Source organism: Sinocyclocheilus anshuiensis, unplaced genomic scaffold (genome assembly GCF_001515605.1).
Source record: "Sinocyclocheilus anshuiensis isolate Anshui unplaced genomic scaffold, SAMN03320099.WGS_v1.1 scaffold1578, whole genome shotgun sequence".
In the NCBI taxonomy this organism is placed as follows: Eukaryota; Metazoa; Chordata; class Actinopteri; order Cypriniformes; family Cyprinidae; genus Sinocyclocheilus; species Sinocyclocheilus anshuiensis.
The window spans coordinates 59,861-86,033 of NW_015544225.1; the positions used below are offsets into that span (position 1 = coordinate 59,861).

General features: G+C 35.7%; 2 protein-coding genes across 2 annotated transcripts in view; both read right to left on the reverse strand.

Annotated features, from left to right (window-relative positions):
• LOC107697292 (protein RD3-like) overlaps positions 1–2,676 on the reverse strand; it is a 4,627-nt gene extending 1,951 nt beyond the window's left edge. Inside the window, exons 1-2 of the mRNA XM_016498014.1 lie at positions 2,161–2,676; positions 879–1,151 (exon numbers count right to left, since the gene is read on the reverse strand). Coding sequence (XP_016353500.1) covers positions 879–1,151; positions 2,161–2,204 — 317 coding nt within the window. The 5' untranslated portion in view covers positions 2,205–2,676. The remainder of the gene's footprint in view (positions 1–878; positions 1,152–2,160) is intronic.
• A 663-nt stretch (positions 2,677–3,339) lies between these two features.
• The window catches only part of LOC107697289 (reticulon-1-like), a 40,509-nt gene continuing 17,675 nt past the window's right edge, over positions 3,340–26,173 (reverse strand). Inside the window, exons 4-9 of the mRNA XM_016498011.1 lie at positions 13,850–14,057; positions 13,637–13,775; positions 12,511–12,580; positions 12,334–12,380; positions 12,175–12,233; positions 3,340–3,412 (exon numbers count right to left, since the gene is read on the reverse strand). Coding sequence (XP_016353497.1) covers positions 3,340–3,412; positions 12,175–12,233; positions 12,334–12,380; positions 12,511–12,580; positions 13,637–13,775; positions 13,850–14,057 — 596 coding nt within the window. The remainder of the gene's footprint in view (positions 3,413–12,174; positions 12,234–12,333; positions 12,381–12,510; positions 12,581–13,636; positions 13,776–13,849; positions 14,058–26,173) is intronic.

Here is a 26,173-nt window from a genome sequence, read left to right on the forward strand (position 1 = left end):
ATGTTCCTTTATAATCAGTGAAGCTCTCTGAACTGCAAATAATATCTTATTTACGTGTCTACGTGTGGCGTTTAGCACTGAGTGAATTCTGACTGTCACAATGCGTGCGTGAGAGGTGGCAGCCCAATCTATTTATATCTTTATAATTATCTTAATATATTATTATATCCTATAATAACCATTTACACGCACGAGCATTATCACATGAGCTTCACTCCTCCCGACCGCAGACACAGGTTTACAAGCCACATTTTCCTGCGTTTTTCAATCAATTTCTTGAATTTTCCCCACTTATGAACAACACATTTTCGTACACGATAAAAGCTCCTTGTGGTTTCTCGGTTTGGCCAATTTAAGCATCCATAAACAATGCAAAACACTGGCATTTTGAGTTTCTGCTAGTGATTCCTATGGAGAAAAATCACTTCCTGCCCTCCAGGGGCATTTCGTGCGTCATCAGTGACGTCATGTGCAAACAACCTATTGAAAGCGGAGACTTCAAGTCGGACACTTTCTGCTAGAGGCAAATCTACTGTATTTATACCTCTTGGTGTTGATTAACTTGAGTGCGCTCCTCTTGTGTTAATTAGGCTAAGTATCTGACGTGCTCCTGCTGCACTTTGTTAATAAAACATCATTTAAAAATGAAAATTCTGTAATTATTTATTCCCCCTTATGTTTTTAAACCAAATAGAATGTTCAATTTTTAATTTTTAAAATAGTGAATGGCAGTCATTAAAGGAGATAGCTATATATTGGTTTGGATTTTTATATTGTATATGTGATTTAAAAAAAACAAAACAAAAGGATTTAAAGACCATTTGAAGAATGTCTAGAAATTGAAGCAAGCAATGCAAAAGTAAGAGATCTTGTTTTACCTGGAAAGTACAATGGCAGTGTGTGAGGGTAGGATGCGGCCACAGAGGTGCTCTAGCTGGCGGTGTTCAGAGGCAGGTATAGGGGCAAGCAGGCTTGGGTATGCTGGGGGGTGACGGTATCCCAGAATGCCATGGGAAATGCAGTACTGGAACTCCTCCTCTTGAACCTGAAGTACTCTTTGCTCCAGCTGCCAAAGCATCTCACGTAGCAACATCCGACCTGGGCCTCCACATCCATTTGTGTGGGGCCAACCTATGAAAGGCATGGCTGGACTGCAGTGTAGGGGGCAATAAGAAAGCGTGTTGGTTTAACAAGTGGATAAAACACTGTATACTGAAGTGAATTTCTTCTTTACTATCATCCTTTGTAAATTAACTGTAACTGTTCATAAAGAGCTTGATCTTCAGTAGACAGTCTTTCACACTGTATCACATCAAGCTGTGTAGTCCATCCTGAACTGGCAGTTAAGTTAATTCAGCAACGTACACTTCCCCCTATTCAAGCTAATGCTAGCATCTGCAGGACAGTTTTATTTTATTTTTATTTGTCAACCAACACAGCTTTGAATATGATGGGTAATTATGCAAGTAAGCAGTGACAAACAATCATGTTGAGAAAGCCTCAGAGAGCACTTCTGTTTGAAAAGCCATGCTAAAAACAAGCCATCCTATTTGACGGTCAGGTTTTGATGTGATGTGAAGTGCATAAAATGCACTTCACATCAATTTAGCATATTATTACAAAGCACTTGACATTGCAGGCAAATTTCAAACCATGCCATGCTGAAAATAAAAAAATAAAAAAATTAAGCTGCTGGTTGTGTTTTGGAAAATGGTTTCAAGCTGGTAAGGCTAGAAAAAAGTAGGTTAGCCGACTGACCAGTCATCTTGTTCCAAAAACAAGCTTAACCAAGCTGGTTTGACCAACTGTAGATGGTTTGTTGGTGGTCCAAGATGGTCTGCCTAATGACCAGCTAATCACCATCTCGGCCAACAACCAGCTTTAACCAGTTAAAATGTTTCAAAACATTAGACCCAAATTAAACAAGAAAAGTTCAAATGGACAGAGATAGATAGAAATGGTGCTTTGAAAAAGACTTAAGATTGAATGGAGAGGTACAGAAGAGAACAAAAATCCAGGCAAACTGAAAATAGAAACAGGAGGAGACAGAAAGGTGAAGGATGGTGCAGAATTTAAAGGAAATTATTCACCACAATGGATATGGGTAAAATCTGGCAACAGAGGTGAATACAATAAAAATACAAAAAAGGACACTTTTACCTTGTGGGTCTTACAGGTCGAGGTCCATGATGCTTTGACTCCATCTGGTACCGCCAAATTGCATTAGGTTATGCAAATAAAATATGTAAATGAAGCCAGACTGTCAGATATAGAATGAAAGGGTACAGATAAAGCAACCTAAAGAAATGACTATTCTGATAGAAGATAGTAAGAGAAACTAAGTGTTTGAACAAGAAGAATGACAATCAAGCTGAATCAGAGGAAAAGAAAAGAAAGAAAGAAGAGAGTGTTTGCCAGTGACACGCAGCAATGTGCGGATGACTGCGATGGGCAAAGTTGAGATGAAGAATGTGAAATTCTCCCCTGTCCACCGCAAACTGCCTTCTGTCTCTCTGCTCTGATAACCCAGCCCACTCTGACTCGCATGCCCTCAAACATGCATTAACACACAAACACACACTGACCATTTCAGCTCATATAACAGAAATAACACTCAACACAAACACGGACAGATATGGTTTGAAGTATGCATCCTGCTTTCCATCTTTCAATACTCTGTCAGCTTGAATTTCATGCCTCAAAACCTGCCTATGGTAAATCAGTCTGGGGTTCTTGTTTTCCACAGTTAAATGCTTAATGCAGTGTGGCAGTCGGAGTAAAATTATCTGAAAAAATGCACCCTGTGTCAGCATGTAATATGACCCAGTGCCAAGGGGAATTATGTCAGAATACAAGGGAACAAATATGAGAGTTCCTGGTCTGCTCAACAATGTGACACACAGATGAATAAGCTTGTATTCTTGGGTGGAAGATAACGATTCTCACATCATGGATTTATTGAATTAATACAAATATGTATTCAGTCTGAGAAGGTAATTGTAAAAGAAATCACTGTTTATGGTCTTAGAGATCCTTTGTATCTACTAAAAACAAAGTTGTGTGTGTGTCTTGCACTTCACATTTGACTGGAATAGCCTACATGATTGTATATGATTTCTTTGCAACAATTTATCCAGCACCATGAAAATCTTAAGACAAATTAAATATACATATTAACCAGCACTCTATTAACTATATTTGGTACAACCATGGTATGTTCATGTTTATGTGGATGAAAAGTGATTGTGCTCATAAGCGTTCGTCACAGATTGCAGTTGGTGTCCATATGGACGCCTCTAGGAAGGCTGCAGGCTGGATGGTCTTCTGAGATTCATAATCTCAGCCTCGCACCTGGTTCTGGTTCTCGGTCAGGTCAGGGTAAAGCACCAGACTGCTGGCCATGCCACCTGCCCTATGAACATGCCATAATCCAAAAACACATCTAGATTACATATGTAATACTAAAGTAGTGCAAACTGAAAAATAGAAAACAAAAAACCATAAGCAACATTGTTGGCAGCATGTATAAGCACAGCCATTCTAACTTTTGCATATTTAAATAGAATATCAAAAGTGCTTTGAAAATGCATATGAGAAATTATTCCAGTGTTTTCCAGTATAAAATAATATATTAAGGATGTAACAATGCACCCCGAGCCGGTTGAAAATTGATACAAATGACAATTGAAATCGGTGGAGATTTTAAACGAATTGCGATACAACTGGGGGTAAGGGTTCATATGAATATATCTCTGAAGGGAATTGAAGGTCTTAGTTTAGATAGCATTTTCTTTTAATCTTGTCCCTGTATAATGCATATTAATGTGGAGTTCATAAGCGCTGCTTTCTTTACAGCAGCAACTAAGGAAAAAGTGCATTTGTGTTCTCATTCAGCCGGTCTGCTGTTTTTGTTTCATGCAGATGCTTTATGTAGTATAGTTTCACAAAACTAAAGTCAGAATTTTTTTTTAATGGTTAAAATTTTGAAAAATCTAATTTAGATTAAAAGCTGTACATGCTGCATGTATGCAGCATATTTGTTTGGATCGTGATTAAAATACAGTGGTTGCCTCTAATCTAATCTCTCCAAGGGCTTAGTTTGTTGAGATTTCTTTTATTTATTTGATTTGGGGCTTGTTTTGAAATTTAAATTTTAGTTTTGTTATTTGAAAATTCAATTTCACAAAGAAATGTGCAGCATTTTGTCCAAGCACCAATAAAAAGACACCTTTTCATTTATAATTTGTCTTAAATCTCGTTTTGTTAAAAAACAAAACACACAATTGTGAAAAAAATCAGTATTGTGGATTCTATCATTGAATGAATGAACAAACGAACGAAATTTAAATATATATGTATTTTAAATTGATTAATAACTATATATGTCACATTTACTGTGTCGATGAACACGCACAAAGATGAAGATGAAGATAAACAGTCCTTAATAAATCCACAGATGGGTAATTCCAAGCAAGGGTATGGCTACTGACACACATAACATTAGCATTTAAGACCCAACCAACTCAAACTGAACAGACAGGAACTTAAATACACAGACCTTAATGACCATTACTGTGTCATGTTATATTATTTTCAAGGAGTGTAGGACTCACAGTCTTTCTTCAGTTCACTTTGTTCCTCAGTCTAGCAACAAAACACTTGGGCAGAGTCTTGGAATAGCTGGGAACTTGCTGTACAGGAACTTTCAAACATAAAACTAATTCCTTGGTAATATTATTAGAAAATACGGGATTAGTTTTCACCGTTATGCTGATGATACTCAACTATATATCTCAACAAGACCAGATTAAATTTCTAAATTATCTAAGCTAACAGAGTGTGAATTGAATTGAATTCCAGACATATTTGCGGCACTTTTTTAACAATTCCCATCTTTAATTGTGAGCTGTGTATCTTCCTTTTGTATAAAGGGAGAACGAAATTCGCTGGAAATGGCACAGGACCTTTCACTGCCCTCTCTAAAAACCCTCTGTACCCAGAGGAGATTAATGTAGAATGTAGCAGCCCTGTCACACATACCCACACAGAACGAGGCTAATTGTGAGTGTCAGTCTGTGTTTTGAGGTGGGTGATGTCATTGCCACTGGCAGGGCGCCTGTTCAGGGACAGTGATGATTTGGGACGTGGCTGGTGTGCACACATCAATACACCGGAGGGCAGTGTTCATGCTTACATAAAGTGGGGCTTTATATTCTTTTTTATATTTTATGAAATTTTCTTTACTTCATAATTTGCAAGCATTATTGCAGCAAAAACACCTCAAACATGCATCTATAAACCACAATATAACATAAATATTAATTATAACAATTTAACGTGTGAACGATAGTTAATTGTTTGACACTGAAGACTGGAGTAATGACTATTGAAAATTCAGCTTTGCCTCACAGGAGTAAATTACATTTTAAAATCTATTCAAATGGAAAACAGCTATTGAAATCGTTGTACAACATTACTGTTTTTACAATCAAATAAATGCAGCCTCTGTGAGCATAAGAGAATTCCTTCTAAGCCATTCAAATCTTACTGACGCCAAACCTTTGAATGGTAGTGTAGGCTACTCGTTGCTCTTTTGTACATCAACCGTCTTGCTAAAAGGCAGGAAGTCTCTTCTTTCATCGCAATTTAATCAGTTTAGACAGTGATGAGTTTTGTTTAAGCTGTCATCCACCAAACACAAGCTGGATCTGATCGCTGACTCCACTCTCTGTATCACGATAACTGTATCATCAAAACTTCTTTCTGTCACCGCCGTAATAGTGTCACTCTGCCCTGCATCTGTCTCTCTCTCAGCATCAGTGATGCCGCAACTCATTAGATCACGCTTAGATGCTGTAACTGAGTCATTCCTCTTATGCAGTACCTTTTGAACTCAATGACATAAAAAATATGCTGCACTCTAAGGGAAAAAAAAGTACAAAAGCCGTCACTGCGGTCGTACCTTTTCAAAAGGTACACCTGTGTACCTCAAGGGTACATACTGGCACCTTAAAGGTACATATTAGTACTGAAAGTGTACATATTAGTACCTTTGAAAGGTACCGCCCCAGTGACAGCTTTTGTGCCTTTATTTCTGACAGTGTGTGGTCAGACACTTAAAATGGAATAATTATAGCTTGACTTTCACAAACTGCTTATCGTGGGGTTGAGAAAAAAAGGGTGTCTTGCAAGTTTACATTATTTTATCAAACAGACTGATTGTTTTACAGTGAGACAATACCAATTAATGCCACAAAATATCACAGAATGAATTAAATCCATTGCTAATGCAGGATTGAAGGATGAAATTATGAAAGACCTGGCTTTTGTTAGTTGATTAGGATATTAGGTAAAAGTTGGATGGATATCGAAAACATGAAATTATGTCTTATTGAAACATTTAGATCAGAGAAAGGACACATTATATAATATTTTTCAGTGAACTATAATTTCTTCTTTCTCGATAACAGGAATCTAAACTCACTTCTACTGGTCTTCTAAAGTGCTTTAGATGTTACAAGATGTTTAGAGCTCTGCATTTCTGCAAGGCATAAGATTAAAAAAAGTTAGTAAAGGTTAGTACTGTGCTTCACCAGCTCCACTGGCTCCTAATCATCACACATACTACAAATTCTAGTTACTATTTTAAAAGCCAGACATATGAAATAATAGTCAGAAAAAAATGGAATCTTTAAATAAAATGTTTTACAAAGTAGAATTTTTGAATATCATATTTGATAAATCAGTCTTTTATGGCCCATATAGTATGATATAGTGAGAATATGGAGCTCACAGAGAAGGAAAAAAACACCAACATTTTATTCAGAGGCCTAAACTAAGCAAATGATATTTACAGTAAATGCTTTGTTGATTTTGATCAAAGCTTTGCCGTTTTAATTGTAGAACACAAAACATATAATGCAATACAATACAATGCAATGATGATTGAGAGATGTATAAAGGTTCCTCAAAAATATTCTCATTTTAACATGATTTAAAAAAAAAAAAAATGTATGGATAATCAAGTAAACCTGCTTCGGTCCAGTAAATGTTCATCTTGAAATATTACTAACAATATAAAAGATATTGTTGTGTTTACTTTACACAAATCACTAAAGACTGCACAGCAGAAAAACACGTCAACTACAACCTGAAGACGTTTTTAGAATGATACTAAAAGGCCTTTTACTTGCTAAAAAACATAAACTATCAGAAAGCATGTAGTACATTGTGTACAACAGGTTTTTTTAGCAAAGTTTCGTTCGGCCTTAGACATTTGTGTATCAAAGGGGTAAGCCTATAGATGGTCGACATCCAGCTGATTTATTGTATTCTTAAGTGTTTTGAGATCTTTTGGTTTGTGAAAGGCACAGAAGAAACCAAATCTATTCTTATTGCTATTGGAATGGGCAGTGGTCTGTTAGACAGAGAGAGCCAGAGGGAGTGTATATGTGTGTGTGTGTGTGTGTGTGTGTGTGTGTGTGTGAGTGAGGGAGACAGAGTGAATCCATTAGGCCTGTCTGACTGACTGACAGCTGCATGTCCTCAGGTAAACAGAGAGGTAAGAGTGTGCATTAAAGAGTTTTATCCCTGACATCTCCGCTGGCTCTTTTATGCCCGACATTCTTCAAAAGTCTATTTAATTTCAAAGTTTTTTGAACAGCCCTTTATTTCTACCTTTCTCTAGCCATTTCTGTTCAAAAATAGTTCTGAACCTAATTAAAAACTAACCAACCAAAATATAGTTTTTGCTCTCATTATGTGGTATTGACACAGTCATCTGTGAGGGTTTTCAAAGATACAGATGCATGTTAAATACTGTACTCTGACTCTGCTAGATTTTAAAATAGTTTTGGGCACTGTTGGCTTTTTCACCCTGTCTTGAGGTGTATTTGACAAGGAGACATTGGTCAGTCATGTTGGGCTTTTGGTAGTTTGTGTTTGTGAGGGTACAGTTGACCTATGAGTGAGTTCCCGACATACAGACAGGCACCTCAAGGCCATCTTGCTGAACGTCACTGAGTGTGAGCAAGGTGAGAGAAAGGTCTTGAGATTTTAGAGACATGGAAATAAAATAAACATGAATAATTTATTTATTCATTTACTTATAGAGTAGAGTAGCTCCAAAGGCCACATGGAATTTCACCTTTTATTTGTCGACTTGACATTTGGTTAATTCTTTGAAAGCATGTTGTTGAATGTATTATAAAAATAAACCTTTTCACCAAACTGTATTTTGACAATATAATAGAAGATGTTAATTAAAGCAATTTAACATGGATAAAGGATAATTGATTGATACTCACTACCATTCAACAGTTTGGGGTCAGTTTTTTATTAATACTTTGATTCAGCTTAGTAATGTTTCTTGAGCAGAAAATCATCACGTTAGAATGATTTCTGAAGGATCATGTGACACTGAAGAGTGGAGTAATGGCTGTTGAAAATTTAGATTCGCCATTTCAGGAATAAATTACATTTTAAAATGCATTAAAATAGAAAAAAGTTATTTTCAATTGCAATTACTATTTTTACTGCGTTTTTGATCAAATAAATGCAGCCTTGGTGAACATAAGAGAATTACAAATAAATAAAAAATATATTTCAGTACTTCAGTTTGTCAATTTGACATCTGGTCAACTCTCAGAAAGCATGTAGTTGAATGTATTGTGAGAAATAGGCCTTTTCACCAAACTGCATTTTGAAATGATTTAGAAATGATATTATGTTAATAATGAATTTTGATTTTTCATTATTAACATAATATTATTTTCACATATTTGGCAGCAGAGGGCACCCCTTGCTCAGATGAGCCTTTTCACTTCTCAATTGTGTGCATCTATAGGACCTTTAACGTCTTGTGGCTTCAATGTTTCTCAAATGAATGAGCTATAGGCCCATTTGGGGCAGCACTGAGTTGGAGGTCATAAATGGCTCCTGACATGCTTTTACTAGTACTGATAAGATCCATGTTTCACATCAAAGAGTGCTGTAGTCTACTAATATGGAACAGGACTGCTGTTTGTCTCCAAGAGCTCAGATGAGAAGACAGCCCCTTGACTGCTTACTGACTGAATGCATGTTAAAGTAGGCTAGTTTGCCCAGAAATTACAGCAGCACTGCAAAATGAACTTTTCTGGGTTGTCAGGTATTGTCAGTGGCAAATTCTTTAAATATAAAAAACGTACTTAGTCTGTGAGTCAGAACAGCCAGCATTGTAGCCTCTACAAGAGACTACAACTACAACCAATATCTAAATATTCTTAAATAAATAGGCTAGACATTTACTTGAAAAGAAAAATGGCGTGACATAGGCTATAGGAAGTCTTGTTTTCTGACAGGCTATGTAGGCTATTCAAAATGTAGGCTATACAAATTAAGTGAGCTCTTGCCTAAAGCAACTGTTTTTAAGATTTTTACCTTCAAATATTAGTTTCAAAGTCATTCTGATGATACACTGACTTCTAATAATGCTTCTGTTTGTTTCCAACGCTCGAACGAAATTCCACGAAAAAGGAAGATTGTTTTACGACAATGCATGTGGAGCTATCCTCGATAATTACGACAGGACTTTTAAAAGACAGGAAAAAAAATAAAAAATCAGCAAATGAAGTCAGAATAATAAACTTGTTCTAAAAAATAAGACATTTTTTTTCCTTTCCCAATTGGTAGATTTTTATTTTCTTTTTTTCCATTCATGAACTGGCCTAATTTTGATAAATGTCTGAGAAAACAAGATTTAATATCTTATGTCATCTTGCTTGTCAGTTAAAAGCCTCTTGATTTTATAATAGATGTAGCCTACTGTAAACAAGACAAAAATGCTAATTAAGAGAATCACTTTTTGCAGAATAATGATCTTGTAGATATTCAATGAAACAATTTAATTTTCAGTCTGGCTTCATACAACTAGTGTATAGGCACTGAAATGTATGATTAGAGAAACATATTAACTAATCACTAACGTTATCTGATGACATGTCAACCGTTAAGAGGTTTTTATCAAATTTGAACATTGTTTACAAACAAAGAATAATAATAATTTCCTGTTTTGGTGATCACAACTCATTCACTTCCAGCCCTTCGGATGCTGAGCACCGCACCCACTGTCAGCAAATTTCCTATTGTCCCTTCACAATGGTCCTACCCCACCCTCCGTCCCGTTCCGCCTGTATTTTGGAGTGCGACACTGCCTCTCTCTCCTCTCTGAGGCGCAGTTCTGTCTCAGCAGCAGAGGACGAGGCACGCTAAAGGCCTCATCGTCATCTATACTCCATAAGCTCAGCTGTTATTGTTCAGTCTCCAGAGTAATACAAAAGTTTTTTTTTTTAATTGTAAAAATGCTGATTTTTTTTTTTTGTTAGGGTTAGCTTAGGCTACTGTATTTATAACTAGCTTGTAAAAACAACAGAAGTCTATGCAGTGTCTCCAGTTATAGCCTATATCCAAGCAAACGTGTGTGTTGCAAGCGGCTGAGCGGAAACAGTGCTGTTGTCCAAGTCCGTCCCACCTGTTCCTGGGGCGAAGATGCTGCATTTGGACAATAGACAGGTACACTGGGCACACCCAACAGTGCCCGCTGACAGACGGGCAGTGTCCTAATTTAAGAGATTCATTATTCATATGTAACACAAACATCACTGACAGGTACATTTGCACTTCTTGAAGCCACAGTAATGCTTTCCCCCACTTCATTATATTGCGTTATATATTCTGCTCTTTCCTCTTTCCCAGTAAAATGTTTAAGTTGGCATCCTATTTTAACTGCTGGTTATTTTATTTTAGCGTGAAAACTAAAACCTCTCTCTATAAACTTTAACAGTACTGCAGTACTGTAGTACAGGTAGGTTTCTTGAAGCATATTGGAGACGTTGGCACAGTTCTTCTGGAGAGTCTGTCTCAGTTTGTTCTGTTTCTTCATGTCATTCCAGACAGACTGATGATGATCAGATCAGATCTCTGTGTGCAGCACTGGCTGTTGTCAGACTCCTTGTGCAAACAAAAATCTCACTGGATTATTACAATTAATGGCAAAATTAATGTTTGGAAAATAAACTGGTATTTCCTACTGACACACTACAGCAAAGATATAAATAACTGACTTAAAACCATTTTAGCTGGTGAAAATACTAGGGAAAATACCACTGTATATATGGAATAATTTCACACTAAATAAAGGCAAAGCTAAAAGCTACAGCTAAATTTAAGTTTGATAATTTGCAATTTAGGTCTAAATTATGACTTTCAAATATATTCAATGGTATTTTAAGCTTAGAAATTAGAGAACAAATTTCAGAGTATTTGTATCAGTAGTTGTATCGATAATATAGATTCTGGCCTGATAGCACTTCGTAAAAAGATGCAATTAAATATTATTTATAAATACACAGTCATATCATCATTGGCTACGACAATATTCAAAGATGAAAGATGAGCCATAAAGACATACATTTAAGAACATTTATTTTCGCATTCAGTATTGAGTACATCTTAAGTGCAAATAGTTAAGAGTCAATGGCTAAAAGAATGAACAACACTTTTATATTGTATTGTATATTATATTTCAAAAACACACATTTATATTATATTGTTATACTGTATATTATATATTTTTATTTTGTGTTTTGATTAAATTCATATTTTTATTCAGCAGGGATACATTAAATTGATCAAACGTGACAGTAAAGACATTTATAATGCTACAAAAAATACTATTTAAAATAAATGTTTTTCTTTTGAACTTTCCATTTATTAAAGAATCCCAAATAAAAATCACAGTTTTCACAAAAATATGAAACAGTACAACATTCACCACTGACAATAATAAATGTTTCTGAATTACCAAGCATATTAGAATGATTTAGAATTATATTAGAATGATTAGAAGGATCATGTGACACTGAAGACTGGAGTAATGGCTTGCCATCACAGAAATAAATGTAATTTTAAAATAAATTAAAATAGAAAACATTTCTATTAAATTGTAATAATATTTCACAATATTACTGTATTTTTCATTAATATACAGCCTTGGTAAGCACAACATACTTTAAAAAATGTAAGAAATTATTATACTATACTATATTATATTATATTATTTATTATAATATAATATAATATAATATATTATATTATATTATTGTATTGTATTGTATGCTTAAAGGGAGTACTTACTTTCCTACCACAGAGTTGACTTGGGTTCTTATTAGGTCCAGATACTGATCAATCTGTGCCTATAGAGACAGAATGATTTAAAAAGTGAGTCATTGTAGTTATAGTGCTTATGAATTATACATGATTCTGTAGTCATGGTAACAATGGTGCCACTCTGACCTGGTATTTCTCATAGACCACAGGCATCGAGAACATGGACACCACCACTGAAGCAAGATGTAATGCAAATGTTAAAAAATGGGACAAAAGAGCGCATAATCAGTAACTGCAGTAGCCTGCATACATCCATTAATAATTCAAATTACAGGTGCATAATATGGAATAAAAAAAAATCACCCATAATAAGAAGAGTGAGTCCATTGAAGAGGGCTCCCAAATAGGTCAGCAACCACATCAGCACTGCAAACTTGAGTCAAACAAACACAACTAGCAGTTCATACACACAAATACTGTATGCAGGTATCATATGATTTATGATGCTTTTCTGTGCAAGTACTGTGACACACTAAACTAAAAGCTAAACTAAAGGATTGTAGAAGTTCATAAAGTGTTAAACTGCGCAAATATTATACTAATTCTTAATGTACTACTATTATTGTTTATGAAGCTCACAGGTCACCAATTGGCAAACAGTTATGCACTCTTATACTCATGATGCATTTCTTATTGATACAAATTTTGTAACTGACAACCTTAAAATTTACAAAGAACATTCGTGAAATACATAGATACTCTAAAATTCAAAATTTTGAGGTCAGTACGATTTTTTGTTTAAAAAGAAAAATAAATTTATACTTTTATTCAGTAAGGATGCTTTAAATATATCAAAGGTGACTGTAAAGACATTTGCACTGTTATAAAAACGTTCTTTTGAAACTTTATCAAAGAATTTAAAAAAGTATTCCACAAAATAATAAAACTAAGCAGCACAGCTGTTTTCAACATAATAAGAGAAAATTAAAAATGTTACTTCAGCACCAAATCAACATATTAGAGTGATTTCTGAAGGATCAGGTGACACTGAAGACTGGAGTAACGATTCTGATAATTCAGCTTTGCAATCACAGGAATAAATTAAAATGTTAAATCATTTAAAATGTAACATTTAAATAACATTTTAATTAAATAATTTTAAATCAAGTGTTAAGTGTTTTTACTGTATTTTTGATCAAATAAATGCAGACTGGGTGATTGTTTAAAAAAAAATGAATAAAAATCTTAAAAACATTTTAAAAATCTTACCAACCCCAAACTTTTGAACAGTAGTGTACAGCAGGAAAGTAGTGCAAATGCTTTGTCATGCATGCTGTATCTATGTATGAGCAACCTATTCAAATCCACTTAAAGTAATTCCTTTATCATCTCCCATCATTTCTATACTTTCCTATTAAGTATCATTTTAAGGAAAAATTGTCAGCTAACTGAATAACCCCAGTGTAGATTCAATTGAACAGAGGGTCACCTTCAGTGAGTCCACCAGATCCTGCACCAGAAACAGTCTGCGTAGTTCTTTCAGTGTGCTGTTGATATAATACTGGGCGTTTTCTGCGTACTTCTGCATCTGATCATGGGACAGTGACATCTCCACCTCCAGATAAGCTCTGCATCAACAATAAAACAATGTTAGTAACTGATTGAGTGACACACACAGTCTGTGCACACACAGCAGGCTTACTTGAAGGGATGTCCCTCGTCTGTTTTCTGCACAGCCTGCAGCACGGACTTGTAGACTCTGAAGCTGATGGTTGCGGAGAGGGTGGCCAGGGCCAGATAGGCCATCACGCTGACCACACTGAACTGCGTCAGAGAGAAGAGCAGCAGCAGTAAACTGCCAAACACAAGCCCACTCTGCTTCAGGTTCCGCCAGTACAGCAACTCCATCACTGGATGAACAGAGAGAGAGAGAGAGAGAGAGGATCAGGTGGGGTCAAAATCATGCAGATAGGATGTGTGGTAGTGGTTTACAGTAGGCATAAATCTGTTTGTCATTGATTGTTTTAGGATCCACAATTTAGCATCCACTGAATGGCATGACCTATGATGATGTAACAAGTAGTGAATCACTCTGAATCAGCGCTGAGTCAGAGATAACACAATTAGAAATGATTACACAAACAGACAAGAGTGCATTCAAAAATATGCCTGGATTCAGCCGGCAGAATGAGAAAGAAGGCCTATGTCCAAATATGTGTATGTCCCTGCTTCATTATAGGCAACAAGAAGCAGCAGAATGTCTGAATACTCTTTATTTGTGACAGAACAGGCAAAAATATAGTATCTGCTTCAGATTCTGAAGTGTAAACCAGTGAATACTTTGTCATGCCATAAAACCATGGGAGCAGAGGAGATTATAGGGATAGATCACCCTCATGTCATTCTGATATGACTTTCTTTCTTCTGTGGAACATAAAAGAAGATTTTTGTGGTCAATATAATCAATGGTATCGATATAAGTCAATGGTAACCAAAACTGTTTTATGTTCTACAGAGCAAAGTCATACAGGTTTGGAATTACAAAGTTATTCCTTGTGGCTAAGTTGTACTTGTTTATTGTTGATTACCACAAAAATTAATGTTGACTTTTAATATGTGTATATATATATTTAGTATAGTCATTCCCATGAGTACAAATCTTAATGTTAAAGCATATAATGATATTCTAGGGAATTGTGTGCTTCTAATTTTATAGCAACAGTTTGGACAGGAACCTTCTCTATTCTAACATGACAATGCCTCTGTGTATAAGGCAAGGTTCAAAAAGAAAAGATTGATTCAGTCAGTGTGGAAGTGTGGAACTTGACTGGTCTTAATCCCTGCTGAACACCTCTGGTGTGACTTTAAATGCAGACCTTGAGCCAAAAACTCATCACCAAACACTATATATATATATTATATATAGCAACTATGTTGGCACTACAATATAATTCCCGAAACTCAAAAATTATGAGAACAACTTTACAATTTAATCCAGATTTACTAAACATGGCAAATTAGTGTGAGACTGAAATCCCATAAAAGTGTAAATGGGAGTGTAAACTTCTGCATTGCCACTATGACCAACACAACAATCTACCAAGAGCAGTGCAAATTAGCATAGGATTGCAAACAAGCAGAGCTGATCGTAATCAGGTGTGTGCAATCTACTAACAACACAGGTGCAAAGTGGGTTAAGAAGACATCTTTTTTGGGGTGTTACATAATGGCACAAATACCAGTAAACGGACTACCGTAAACCTTAGTAGATCACCTTTAAATACTCTCCTCCCAGACATTTTGTATCTGAAAGGGACACTCCAACAAATGCATAGCCTATGCAATAAGGTTGGCCACAAAAATAACTGTCCACGTCTTTTCATCTAATTTTTCTCTGCATGTCTTTAGTAAATCCTGACAACAGTTTTTTAAGGCCAAAAGAGGGTTTGCTGATACAAGCTGATATTAGATCTGGTCCTAAGATTCACATTTCTGGCCCTATTTTAGGTAACCTGTATTTTTGCCTTTTGGGGGGAAAAAAGGAAGTAATTTCTTTCAGTATTATGCTACAATATTGTTGATTCAACATAACTTCTTTCCCTTTAATTTTTTTTTATTTAACAATAATTGTATTTCAAACCACGTATTTTAAATTCACTCTGAAAGCAGTCATAGTAGTAGGAGTCATAAGTAGAAAATCGTAGGTTTTTCATCATCTACTGTCAGAGCGATGCCTGTCTTTCCATGTCTGTCTCTGTGTCCTTTCTGCACAAATTCTCGGAAACATTCAATTCTGGCCAAATGACAGCATGGTGGCCATGGCGACAGACTGGAACCAGGTGCACAGATCTGGCAGTGCATGGTGCCTCTTTTCAAATGTTATATAATGTGATGTCCATCTTTAATCTGCCAGACCAAATGTGACAGTAATGCTATAATTGTGTCTGAATCCTAATGTCTGAATGGTACTGAATGGTTTTAATGCAGACCAATAAGCTGGTATAATTTCAGTCTTACAACAAACAGGACTAAAGACAAAGTACACCCTAAAAAATGAAGATTCTGTCATCGTTTACTAACCCTCATGTATGATATGACTTTTTTTCTTCAGTAGAGCATAAAAGAAGATAATTTGAGAAATGTCTGTTTTTTTGTTCTTTTGGTAACCTAAATGGTTTGTTACAAACATTCTTCAAAACATTTCCTTTTGTGTTCTGCAGAAGTTTGGAAGAACATGATGGTTTCATTTTTTGGGTGAACTTTGAACTTTGAAGAATGCATAAGGTCATAAGGACAGCGCATAAGTGTGCTTTTTTTTTTAATAGGTCTTAAAATAGTTTAATCTAGACCCAATAGGCTAGATTTGAATTTTGCTGTACTTGTAAACACTTTTACCTTCATTCTAGCAGCTTATTCAGTGTTTTTAAAGTTAAAAATCTGAAAAGCCTTACAAAGTCAAACTAAAACTTTTCTTGCATTGTCACATTTTTTTTCTGAGCATAATTAGTGTCTTGTCGTACATGTACTTAAGAGTATGTGATTTAATTGATCTGCAATATTTAACTGACATGCCAAAAGATCCAGTAGGATTCTATCATAAATAAATGTGGTAACACTTTAGTATAGGGACCAATTCTCACTAGTAACTATTTGCTTATTACCAAGCATATAATAACCTATTGGCTGTTTATTAGTACTTATAAAGCACCTATTCTGCATGACCATATTCTACGTCCTTAATCCTACCCAATACCTAAACTTAACTTAAGCTTAAACTACCTACTAACTATTAATAAGCAGCAAATTAGTAGTTTAATGAGCCAAAAGTCATAGTTTATGATTTGTTAATAGCGAGAATTGGACCTTAAAATAAAGTGTGTGACCATTAATATATTTAATATCATACCAAATTTTTATTTTCATGTAAATTTATCATAAGGATTTTTAGGTATTTTACTGAGAAAAGGATCGAAAATAAGCATAAAACAAAATAAGCATAATGTGGAGTTAAGGATGTTGAGATATTCTTTCTGTAAAAAGACAAAAATGCTGATTAAGAAAATTATTATTATTTTGTAATGTCATAAAATAAAATTAAACTAAATAAGCAAATGTAGATGTTTATGCTTAAAACAAATCTTAATATCTGACCCAAGAAAATGTATCTTAAGGATCTTTAGGTATTTTACTGACAATAAATACATACATAAATTAATACATATACTGATGTTACCATGTATTAAAAACCTGAAAGCCTTAAAATCTCAAACAAAAATGTCCTAGCATTGCCAGGATTACTGTATTGTTGTACACATTCTCACAGCTATATACATTATGTGATTTAATTGATTTGCAATAACTGACATGCCAACAGACAGCTGGAACCAAGGATTCTGTTGTAGTTTCACCACACCCATTCCAGACCTCTTCCCTCTGCTCTTTATTTTCCACCCAATTTAAGATGATGCAACATAGTGACTGAACTCAAGAGATTAAAAATTAAGCAGCTTATCTAGCTCATAATTATAACCTGAGAGCAGCATGTCCCTGTAATCACAGGTATGTATCTAAGCGGAGCTTCATGGTCTGGACAGAGTCCTGTCATACTCATTGCCTGAAAACTAGAGCATTATTTTGGGCTGTGCTAAGTTAGAGCTTTTCCTATGGATCCCAACAACACCTCGGTGGGATTCTTTGTTTGTGTTAGGTGTGGCGGACGCTCCTTTATGCAATATGCAAAGCTTCATGCATCATAATTCTACAGCTCATTATAGCCAACGATCAATATTCAGTCCTTTTCTAAGCATCAGAGTGGGTTAACAAACGTATCTCTATTTATTTTCAGGTGGAAATCGACACACAATAGGACACATGCTCATTGCGCCCACTCTTTCCCAGCATGCACTGACACATGCTTGTTTATGGGGTCATTACGGTGAGCTTTGTATAAAATGTGTCGGCGTGAAGTTGGCAGTTGAACTCTGAGATGAAGGGAGCACGGTCGCCACGGAAACTGAAGAGATGGGTGCAGTGGAGTGAGCAGTGATGCAGTTGCCATAGCGATGGAGCTTGCCCCCCCACCGAGCGCTGCCTGCCAGACGGAGTAATAAGTTGCTGATGAAATGATGGGGGAGGGGAACAGGAGGTAACACTGCTATGACAGACACACAAGCAAAGACCCTCTTGCTAAAACACTCCACTGCTGACTACAACATGCTCCGCGTTCATACAGGACCGTTGCTTTTTATCAAGCTAAAGGACAACCGCTAACAACCGTCCGGTCCTTGGGGGCAAGAATGGCAAAAATAGCTAGCGCTGTGTGACTGCACTGCAAATCATTTCCTTGATCATTTTTTGTCTTGTTTTCCAGTATATACTTGAGAAGTAAAATTGTGTAAGATGTTAAGACTTGTTTTTAGAGAATATATCGTGAATTCTGTTTATTTTGCATACTGTGTTGGCAAATTGGCATTTTTTCTTAAATTTAATCAGTGTTGTGCTTAAAAAAAACTCTTAATATCTTACTCAGTTTTGCTTCTTAAGTAAATTTATCTTATTTCAAGGATGCTTATTTTTACTGGAAAAAAGACAAAATACTGATTATTATTATTATTTATTTTTTTTGCAGTGTAGTAGATCAATTAAATAAATGAATTTAATATCTTACCCAATTTTGCTTTTCAAGTAAATTTATCTTAAATTTAAAGTTTAAGTTTTTTAAGTATTAAGGTAATTAATTAAATAATTTAATAATAATAATACTTAATTAATCATTAATACTTAATTATTAAGTATGTTAAGATATTTTCAATCTTAAATCTGTATTTTCAAGATGGGAAAAAGCTTGAAAATACAGACATTATCAAATAAAACATATACATTCATGTTGTTTTAAGGATGTTTAGATATTTTTAGTGTAAAAAGACAAAAATACTAATTATGAAAATTACTTTATTATTATTATTTTGTAGTGTGGTAAATAAATGAAATAAGTTAAATAAGTAATAAAAAATAAACAAGTAAATTTAGTGATGTTTAAAACTAATTTTAATATCTGACTCAATTCTGCCTCTCAAGAAAATTTATCTTAAGGTATTTTACTGACAAAAAAAAAGACACATTTTGGATAAATCCAAAGTTCTGTCATGAAACTCTAGATGTCACAGTCCGATAGGACAAACTCATCTGACAAAATGACACTATTATCACATGGCGCATCTGATTGGTTCTTTTTGTATCAGCAGCCAATGAGCTTGCTGCTCAACATTCAAATACTTGGCTAGTGCTTGCTGTAGCAGTTGTAGTGCACTTCAGAAACCCTCCACCTTCCCCAGCTCCACCTGTATAGATCTGCAGCAGCAGCATAGCAGATCTATTCCGCTAAGACCAAACACATTAACATCGTCATGTACATTAGCATGCTAAACTCTCCAAGAGTTGTCACGATAGAAATATTTTTATAGGAAAACAAAAATATGGATTTGAAATACCATTTTATTTTCTGCAGTGTGGTAATAAAAAAGATGGATACTTGCAAATACTAGGCTGAAAACAAAAACAGAAACTTCATGAGAAATATGTCACCATGATCCCTTAAAATTAAGTTTGAGATGTAGCAGGACAGTGATCTAAATCTAACTCATGTGGGATTCAAATAAAACCCATGTAGTCTTAACTTCACTCTCAGAAAAAAGGTATGACAACTGTCACTGGGGAAGTACCTTCTCAAAAAGTAAATTTTTGTACTTTTTAGGTATTAATATGTACACTTTAGGTATTGATACGTACCTTTACGATACAAATATGGACCCCTTTGAATAGGTACCATCCCAGTGACAGCTTTAGTACCTTTTATTCTGAGAGTGTTGTATAACTTCTCACAAATACACTCTTAAAAATAAAGGTGCTTCACGAAGAACCTTTTTGTTTAAATGGTTCCATAAAAAACCTTTACCATCTGAAGAACCTTTCTGTTTCACAGAATGCGATCGTTCTGAATGGTTCTTTCTGGAACCAAAATTGGTTCTTCTATGGCATCGCTGTGAAGAACCTTTTAAGCACTACACAACAGAGCATGCTGTATAATATAAATACCGTACCAGTAAAGAATACTTACAGAAAGGCATAAACAATTTATTTATATAAACATAAACAATATATGTGTATATACTACAAGCCTGAATGCAGATTGTATAGTTCTTTTAAGGTCATGCTCCATTATAGACACATAGCCTGCTCTTGACATCAGTGGATCATACTCCTAAAACAAAGAGATCACTTCAGACAGCCGATGACTAACATTCTTACACACTACACACTAATCTGGATGACAACAATCTTGGCATGGGACAAGGAGCTCCAGAAAGACAGAAGGCAAATGACATTTCTCTGCTAGCAATAATAAAAGCTCTTTCAAAGAAGTGTCACATGCCGTGACATCTCAAACAGCCCCCAGATAAACATACAAAATGGGCCTGGTAAAACAGTGAAGAAAACATTATGGATGCCACAATGAGATAGAAAGAGATTCAAAAGTCAGCAGTAATTAATGGCTGTGTTTAATCACTCTCTAGACTGGTTCATCATACTGCCCTATATGGGACAGCACAAGTCTATAGGGCATACATGTATACTCTTACAATTATAACACAAGTTAGATTTGAAATATTAGGCAAATATAGGGATGTAATATATATTCTTGTTTGAGCAACTGCTGAGAATCCTTCCTATCCCAAAACAGTCCCCCTCCGAATCCACTTTGCTGACCTAATACTGCATAGACTATTACGCAGCAGAGTCTGCATCAGAAAGTACACATTAAGGGCACAAAGGGGGCGCTCCTGAGCTTTTTTTAAAACCTAAAATGTCAAATGGGACGCTTTGCAGTCTTGTGCACTTAAACATAGACACTAAGCAACAAAGACAACAAGACCACAAGTACATGTCATTTGGGATGTGAATATGCATAATATGAACTGGTTCATATAAAAATGAAAATTCTGTCACCATTTACTGGCTCTCATGTTGTTTCAATGAACACAATTGAAGACATTTTGAAAAATGATGTGTTATAAAAAGTGACATTTTGGACCCCATACAATGAAAGTCAATGGGGTCCAAAAATTGGACCCCACTGACATTTATTATATGGTCAAAAACAGTTGAAACATTCTACAAAATATCTTCGTTTGAGTTACACAGCAGAAAGTAAGTTACAATGAGGTTCTATATTATTATGGGATTTGCCATGACAGTATTTTTGGTGTGGATATTCTGACCCACAGCAAGGACCACCACAAACAACTGAAGAATCAACACCAAACACCTTTCTCAAATGTAATGATCACATACTGATGTGATGCGCCATGTAATTTCATTAAGCAAATTGGGTTAAAAGGGGATGAATACTCAAAAATAGACCTTCGACCTACATAACACTGTCGTTGTAGTGACACCTAACAAAAATGGCTGCTAAATAGGATGTTCTGCAACATCCTGCTCTGATCACAATCTAAAAGATGATATGGATCCAGGATCTGTAAGATCATATGACACTGTGCTAAGCCTAGCTGTCAAATGCCTCTTATCCTCTATTGAATAACCACTAGTGTTTACCACATCTTGAATTCTAGGTTCAATATTTCCAGCGTAGGTATACATTGTAACTATAAGACTATCTGAACAGAATAACTGCAATAAAGGGTTTTTATGAGTTGGGGATGTAAGTTGGATCGTTCTATTCTTATCTAATCCAATCGGTTCCCAGTTTTTATTATTAAGAATGGCACTATAACTGACTAACACATTTGTCAGAGTGAGGAGATCAAATCTGTTTTATGATTTGCAGATAATGGAAGAACTGGCAGAGATCATTTTGGCCTAGTACCAAATGACCTTCAAGACAGTAACGGCCAATGTGGCGATTCACGCCACAGTTTTGACTAAACCGCACACTTGAGAGAAGACTGGGAGGAGAAACAGAAACTGCTGACTTAAGAAAAGCCAGCACCTTTGCTGCGGTTTGACTTTATAGCATTGAATCAATACATAGAGGACACAGATATTAGCAAACCTGAGCTAACAGGCATGACTAAAGGAAGAAATAGCAACAGAATACACAACCCTGTGCTGACACAGGCACATCCTCATCAAACAGTACAACATATTTGGCATTTATGGCATTAAAAAAGTGAGAAAGCTTTGTTTTCATCATCTTCATTTCTGTTTTATTTTTTGTAATGGCTTAGTGTTGCAGTGCCAACAGAGCACTTTAACACTAGTCTTCTTCACTAAAAGGAGGCAATAAATCCCAAATGAATCCTAGCCTCAAAGTATCTTAATTCAGGTATGCATTAATGACAATAAGTAATTAAATGATAAAATACAATTATGACACTGGATAGATAGATCAATAGAGGATAGATAGATAGATAGATAGATAGATAGATAGATAGCATTGACTAAGATAACAATGAAAAATACTTTACATGATACATTATTAATCCAGGTTAACGTTTATTTGTACATACACTAATACAATTTAACATTTTAGATTCTATAAATTAACATTATTTGATGTTTTATGGGTGAAGATTAATTAAAAATGAACAATAATGAATTTATAAATTAACATTACCCTAAATGCTGTAAAAATTTGTTCATTGCTAGTTAATGATACCTAATGTGTTAAATAATTGAACCGTATTGTAAAATGTTCCCAGAAATCTTAAACATGAAAGGAACAAAGACTAAATGCCATAAATATTTAAATACTCTCACATAAAGAAGCATAACATTCATTGATGTGGATCTATCTGTGTTTATAAGCCCTTGAACTGTCACAGATGTTAAATGCTCAATATATAAATAGCTACTACCAGAAACCCTCCCTCTTAAATCGTTCTAGTTTTCTTCCTCCTGCACGAGTCCCTCTAATGTGATCTAGGTATTGTACTCTAATGTGATAGTATAGGTATTGGATTTATTAAAAGGGTGAATGTACAGTTGTCTTACAGTGGATAATAAATGAAACTCACTATGATTATACACATAAACACACATGCACATGTATCCATTCTTTCACAGAATAAACAATTGTCATAGACAACACTATGAGCTGACTGCAGAGTCAGGTAGCCACACCCCACACATCTCTCTTTCGCCTTTTCTTCTGTCACTTTCTGCTCCCAATGCAGCCTGAAGGCCTTTATGATCAACACAAGCAAGCCAAACGTGAAGACACTTGAAAAGGCATTCGACAGCTCTTTATGGAACTATCCGCATCCAAATGCGCACCTGACCTGAAAATGAGGCAGTCATGCACATCAATGCCTATTAATTCTAATCAAACACACCCAGAGTCTATGAATTCAGGATGGACCCCCTAAGTACAACGAAGAGGGAGGAGAGAAAGGGCGTGCCCAGCTGTCTCAAACCCCCCAGTCTGGCTCTCATATGCCCATGATGGCGGCGGCCTTGATGCAAAAAATAAAAAAATGTTAAAAAAATGCGGGCGTGTCTGAGCATCTTCCAGAATCCCACATGCACCTCCCCTAAAAAATCCAGCAGCCTCAAAAAAAATAAAAAAATCAACATCAACCCCAGACATGCACATGCATCCTCTCCGTCCCACGACATTCACCCCCATCTTGCATCCCCTGTACCCAGGACCCCCTTCCTCCTACCCTTGCACTTCCAGTTGCTCCAGAAACCTTTCATCTTGGTCGAATCTGTGGCTGCCATGGTGCTGGCCTGCATGCTAGGCTGGGTGAGGGGAAGGACTGCGAATCGCTTTCTGCTAACGCTACTGCTACAGCCTCTCCACTGCTTGTGCCGTATCTGTCGTTTTCCCTCTCTCTCTTTCGCTCTCGCTCACCGGTTCACACCAGTGCATGAATGACCCATAGGAGAAGGAGGAGACAGATAAGGGAGGGGAGGCAGGGATGGAGGAGAGGAGGACTAAATGTAGTGATAGTGCTGCCTACTGGTGGAGGAATTGAGGAATTGAGAATCGATTTTGTTAAAGGCAGACGTGTGGGGGAGGGGCAAAGCATCATGACTGACAGCTTCAAAAGAAATCAAAAAGGATGCTGAATAAAATACACCCAGTTTTACATTTTTCGAGTTTGACAGTCCATTCATTTTCACTGTATGGAAAAGAGCAGCAGGAACATACTGCTAAACATCTCTTTTTGTGTTTTACGTAAAAAACAATAAAAATGATGACAAAACTGTCATTTTTTGGGGGTTAACTGTCTCTTTAAAACCCTGCAGATAGACTCTAAAGTGGGGGGATGAAATATTTGCTTTCCTTTTTCATTTTAGATGGGAGACTAATCCTAAATAATCCTTTTGAGGAGGTTCAAATCTGGTGGTAAACATTGTTGCAGACACATTTTGCTTGTTCGGTGCAAAGGCTCATTCCATATTCGATGCATCATCTCTGACAAATTTCGCTCTAGACTGCTATAACAGTGAGCGTGAGTGTGTGTATATGTGTGTGTGTGAGGAAGGAGACATCATGAGGCAAGCCTCATGAGATATAGAGAATGACTCAGCGCTCTCGGTTAAAAGAAATAGGATGAGCTCACAGGCAAGCGGACAGTCCTGTCCAGTGGTCAGAAATGCGAATACTGCGAAGAGTAATAATGAGAAATATTATTACAGTTTAAAATAACGGTTTTCTATTTGAATGTATTTTAAATTTAAATGTATTCTGATTCTAGTCATGGCGGGATAGCAGACTGTAATGAGACACTTCAGAGCACAGAGAACCTCCACCATGATCCCATATGTCATGTACTGTCAGAGATAACAGTTACTGCATCAATTTATCACGCAAAAGAACAGCACTTCAATGTGAATTCTGCATTATCTTTGACGTTTAGCGTCACGTTGTATACATTTAAACTGGTATGTATACAAAAAAGGAATAAAAAATGGAAACAAATGCACATCCAACAATTAGCATATGTGTCTTTGCCTCAGCTTCCAGTGAACTCATGACACATGAAATGCCAGGGGCTTTTAATAGAGACAGAATGAAGCAGAATAGAAATAGAGAACAACAATGTAATGGTTAATGATTGGTTTACCTAAAAAATGTGAAATGACCTTGCTATAGTGTGAACGGTAAATTGACCCCCTACAATCATTGTTTTAGTGTGGGTACAGAACCCCATAATAAACCCAAACCCCTAAACACACTGCATAAATTAGAATCAAATGTTTGTTAAAGAATTTAAGGGGAACTGCTGATAATGATATAATTTCACGAAAAAACATGATGAATCCAAACCTGTTCTGTAGAGGAATATTGGAACATTTATATTTTTTACAAAACGTCCTGCATAAAAACTATTTCAAAATTCTAAATGCTGTTTTTTTTTAATTAATCAGAGAATCTTGAAAAAAAAATATTTGTAGGTGTACACAAAAATATCAAACAGAACAGAATCATTTCTGAAAAATCATGCAACTCTGAAGAATAGAGTAATGGCTGTTAAAAAAAATCAGCTTTGCCATTACAGGAATAAATTACATTATATATATTCAGATAGAAAACAATTATTTTAAATCGGACTAATATTTCACAAAATGATTCTAATTTTTGATCATATGCAGCTTGGGTGAGTATAAAAGACCTCTTTCAAAAACAAAATAATCTTACTAACCTCAAATTTGAAAGTAGTAGTATAAACACAATTAACTAACACAGGAACACATAAAGACAAGAAAACAATGTTTGCCCTTTACAGCAAGGTCAAAAATCTCTATTTTATGCAAACACATACAACCCCTCTCTCCAGTCTATGGCCCGACAGCAAGACAAAGAAAGCATGTGGTAAGCTGAGCCCTCTGCTGGAAGAAAATTGCATTTTTCTTGATACACATCCTCAGTATGTGTACATGCTGTTACAAATGCCATCTCATTTCTAGAGGCTTCAGTGAGACACTGAGCTCAAGAAAGGAGGGGGGAGAGGGGGTGCAGATAGACAGACTGTGGCACCATACCTAATCTGCAAAA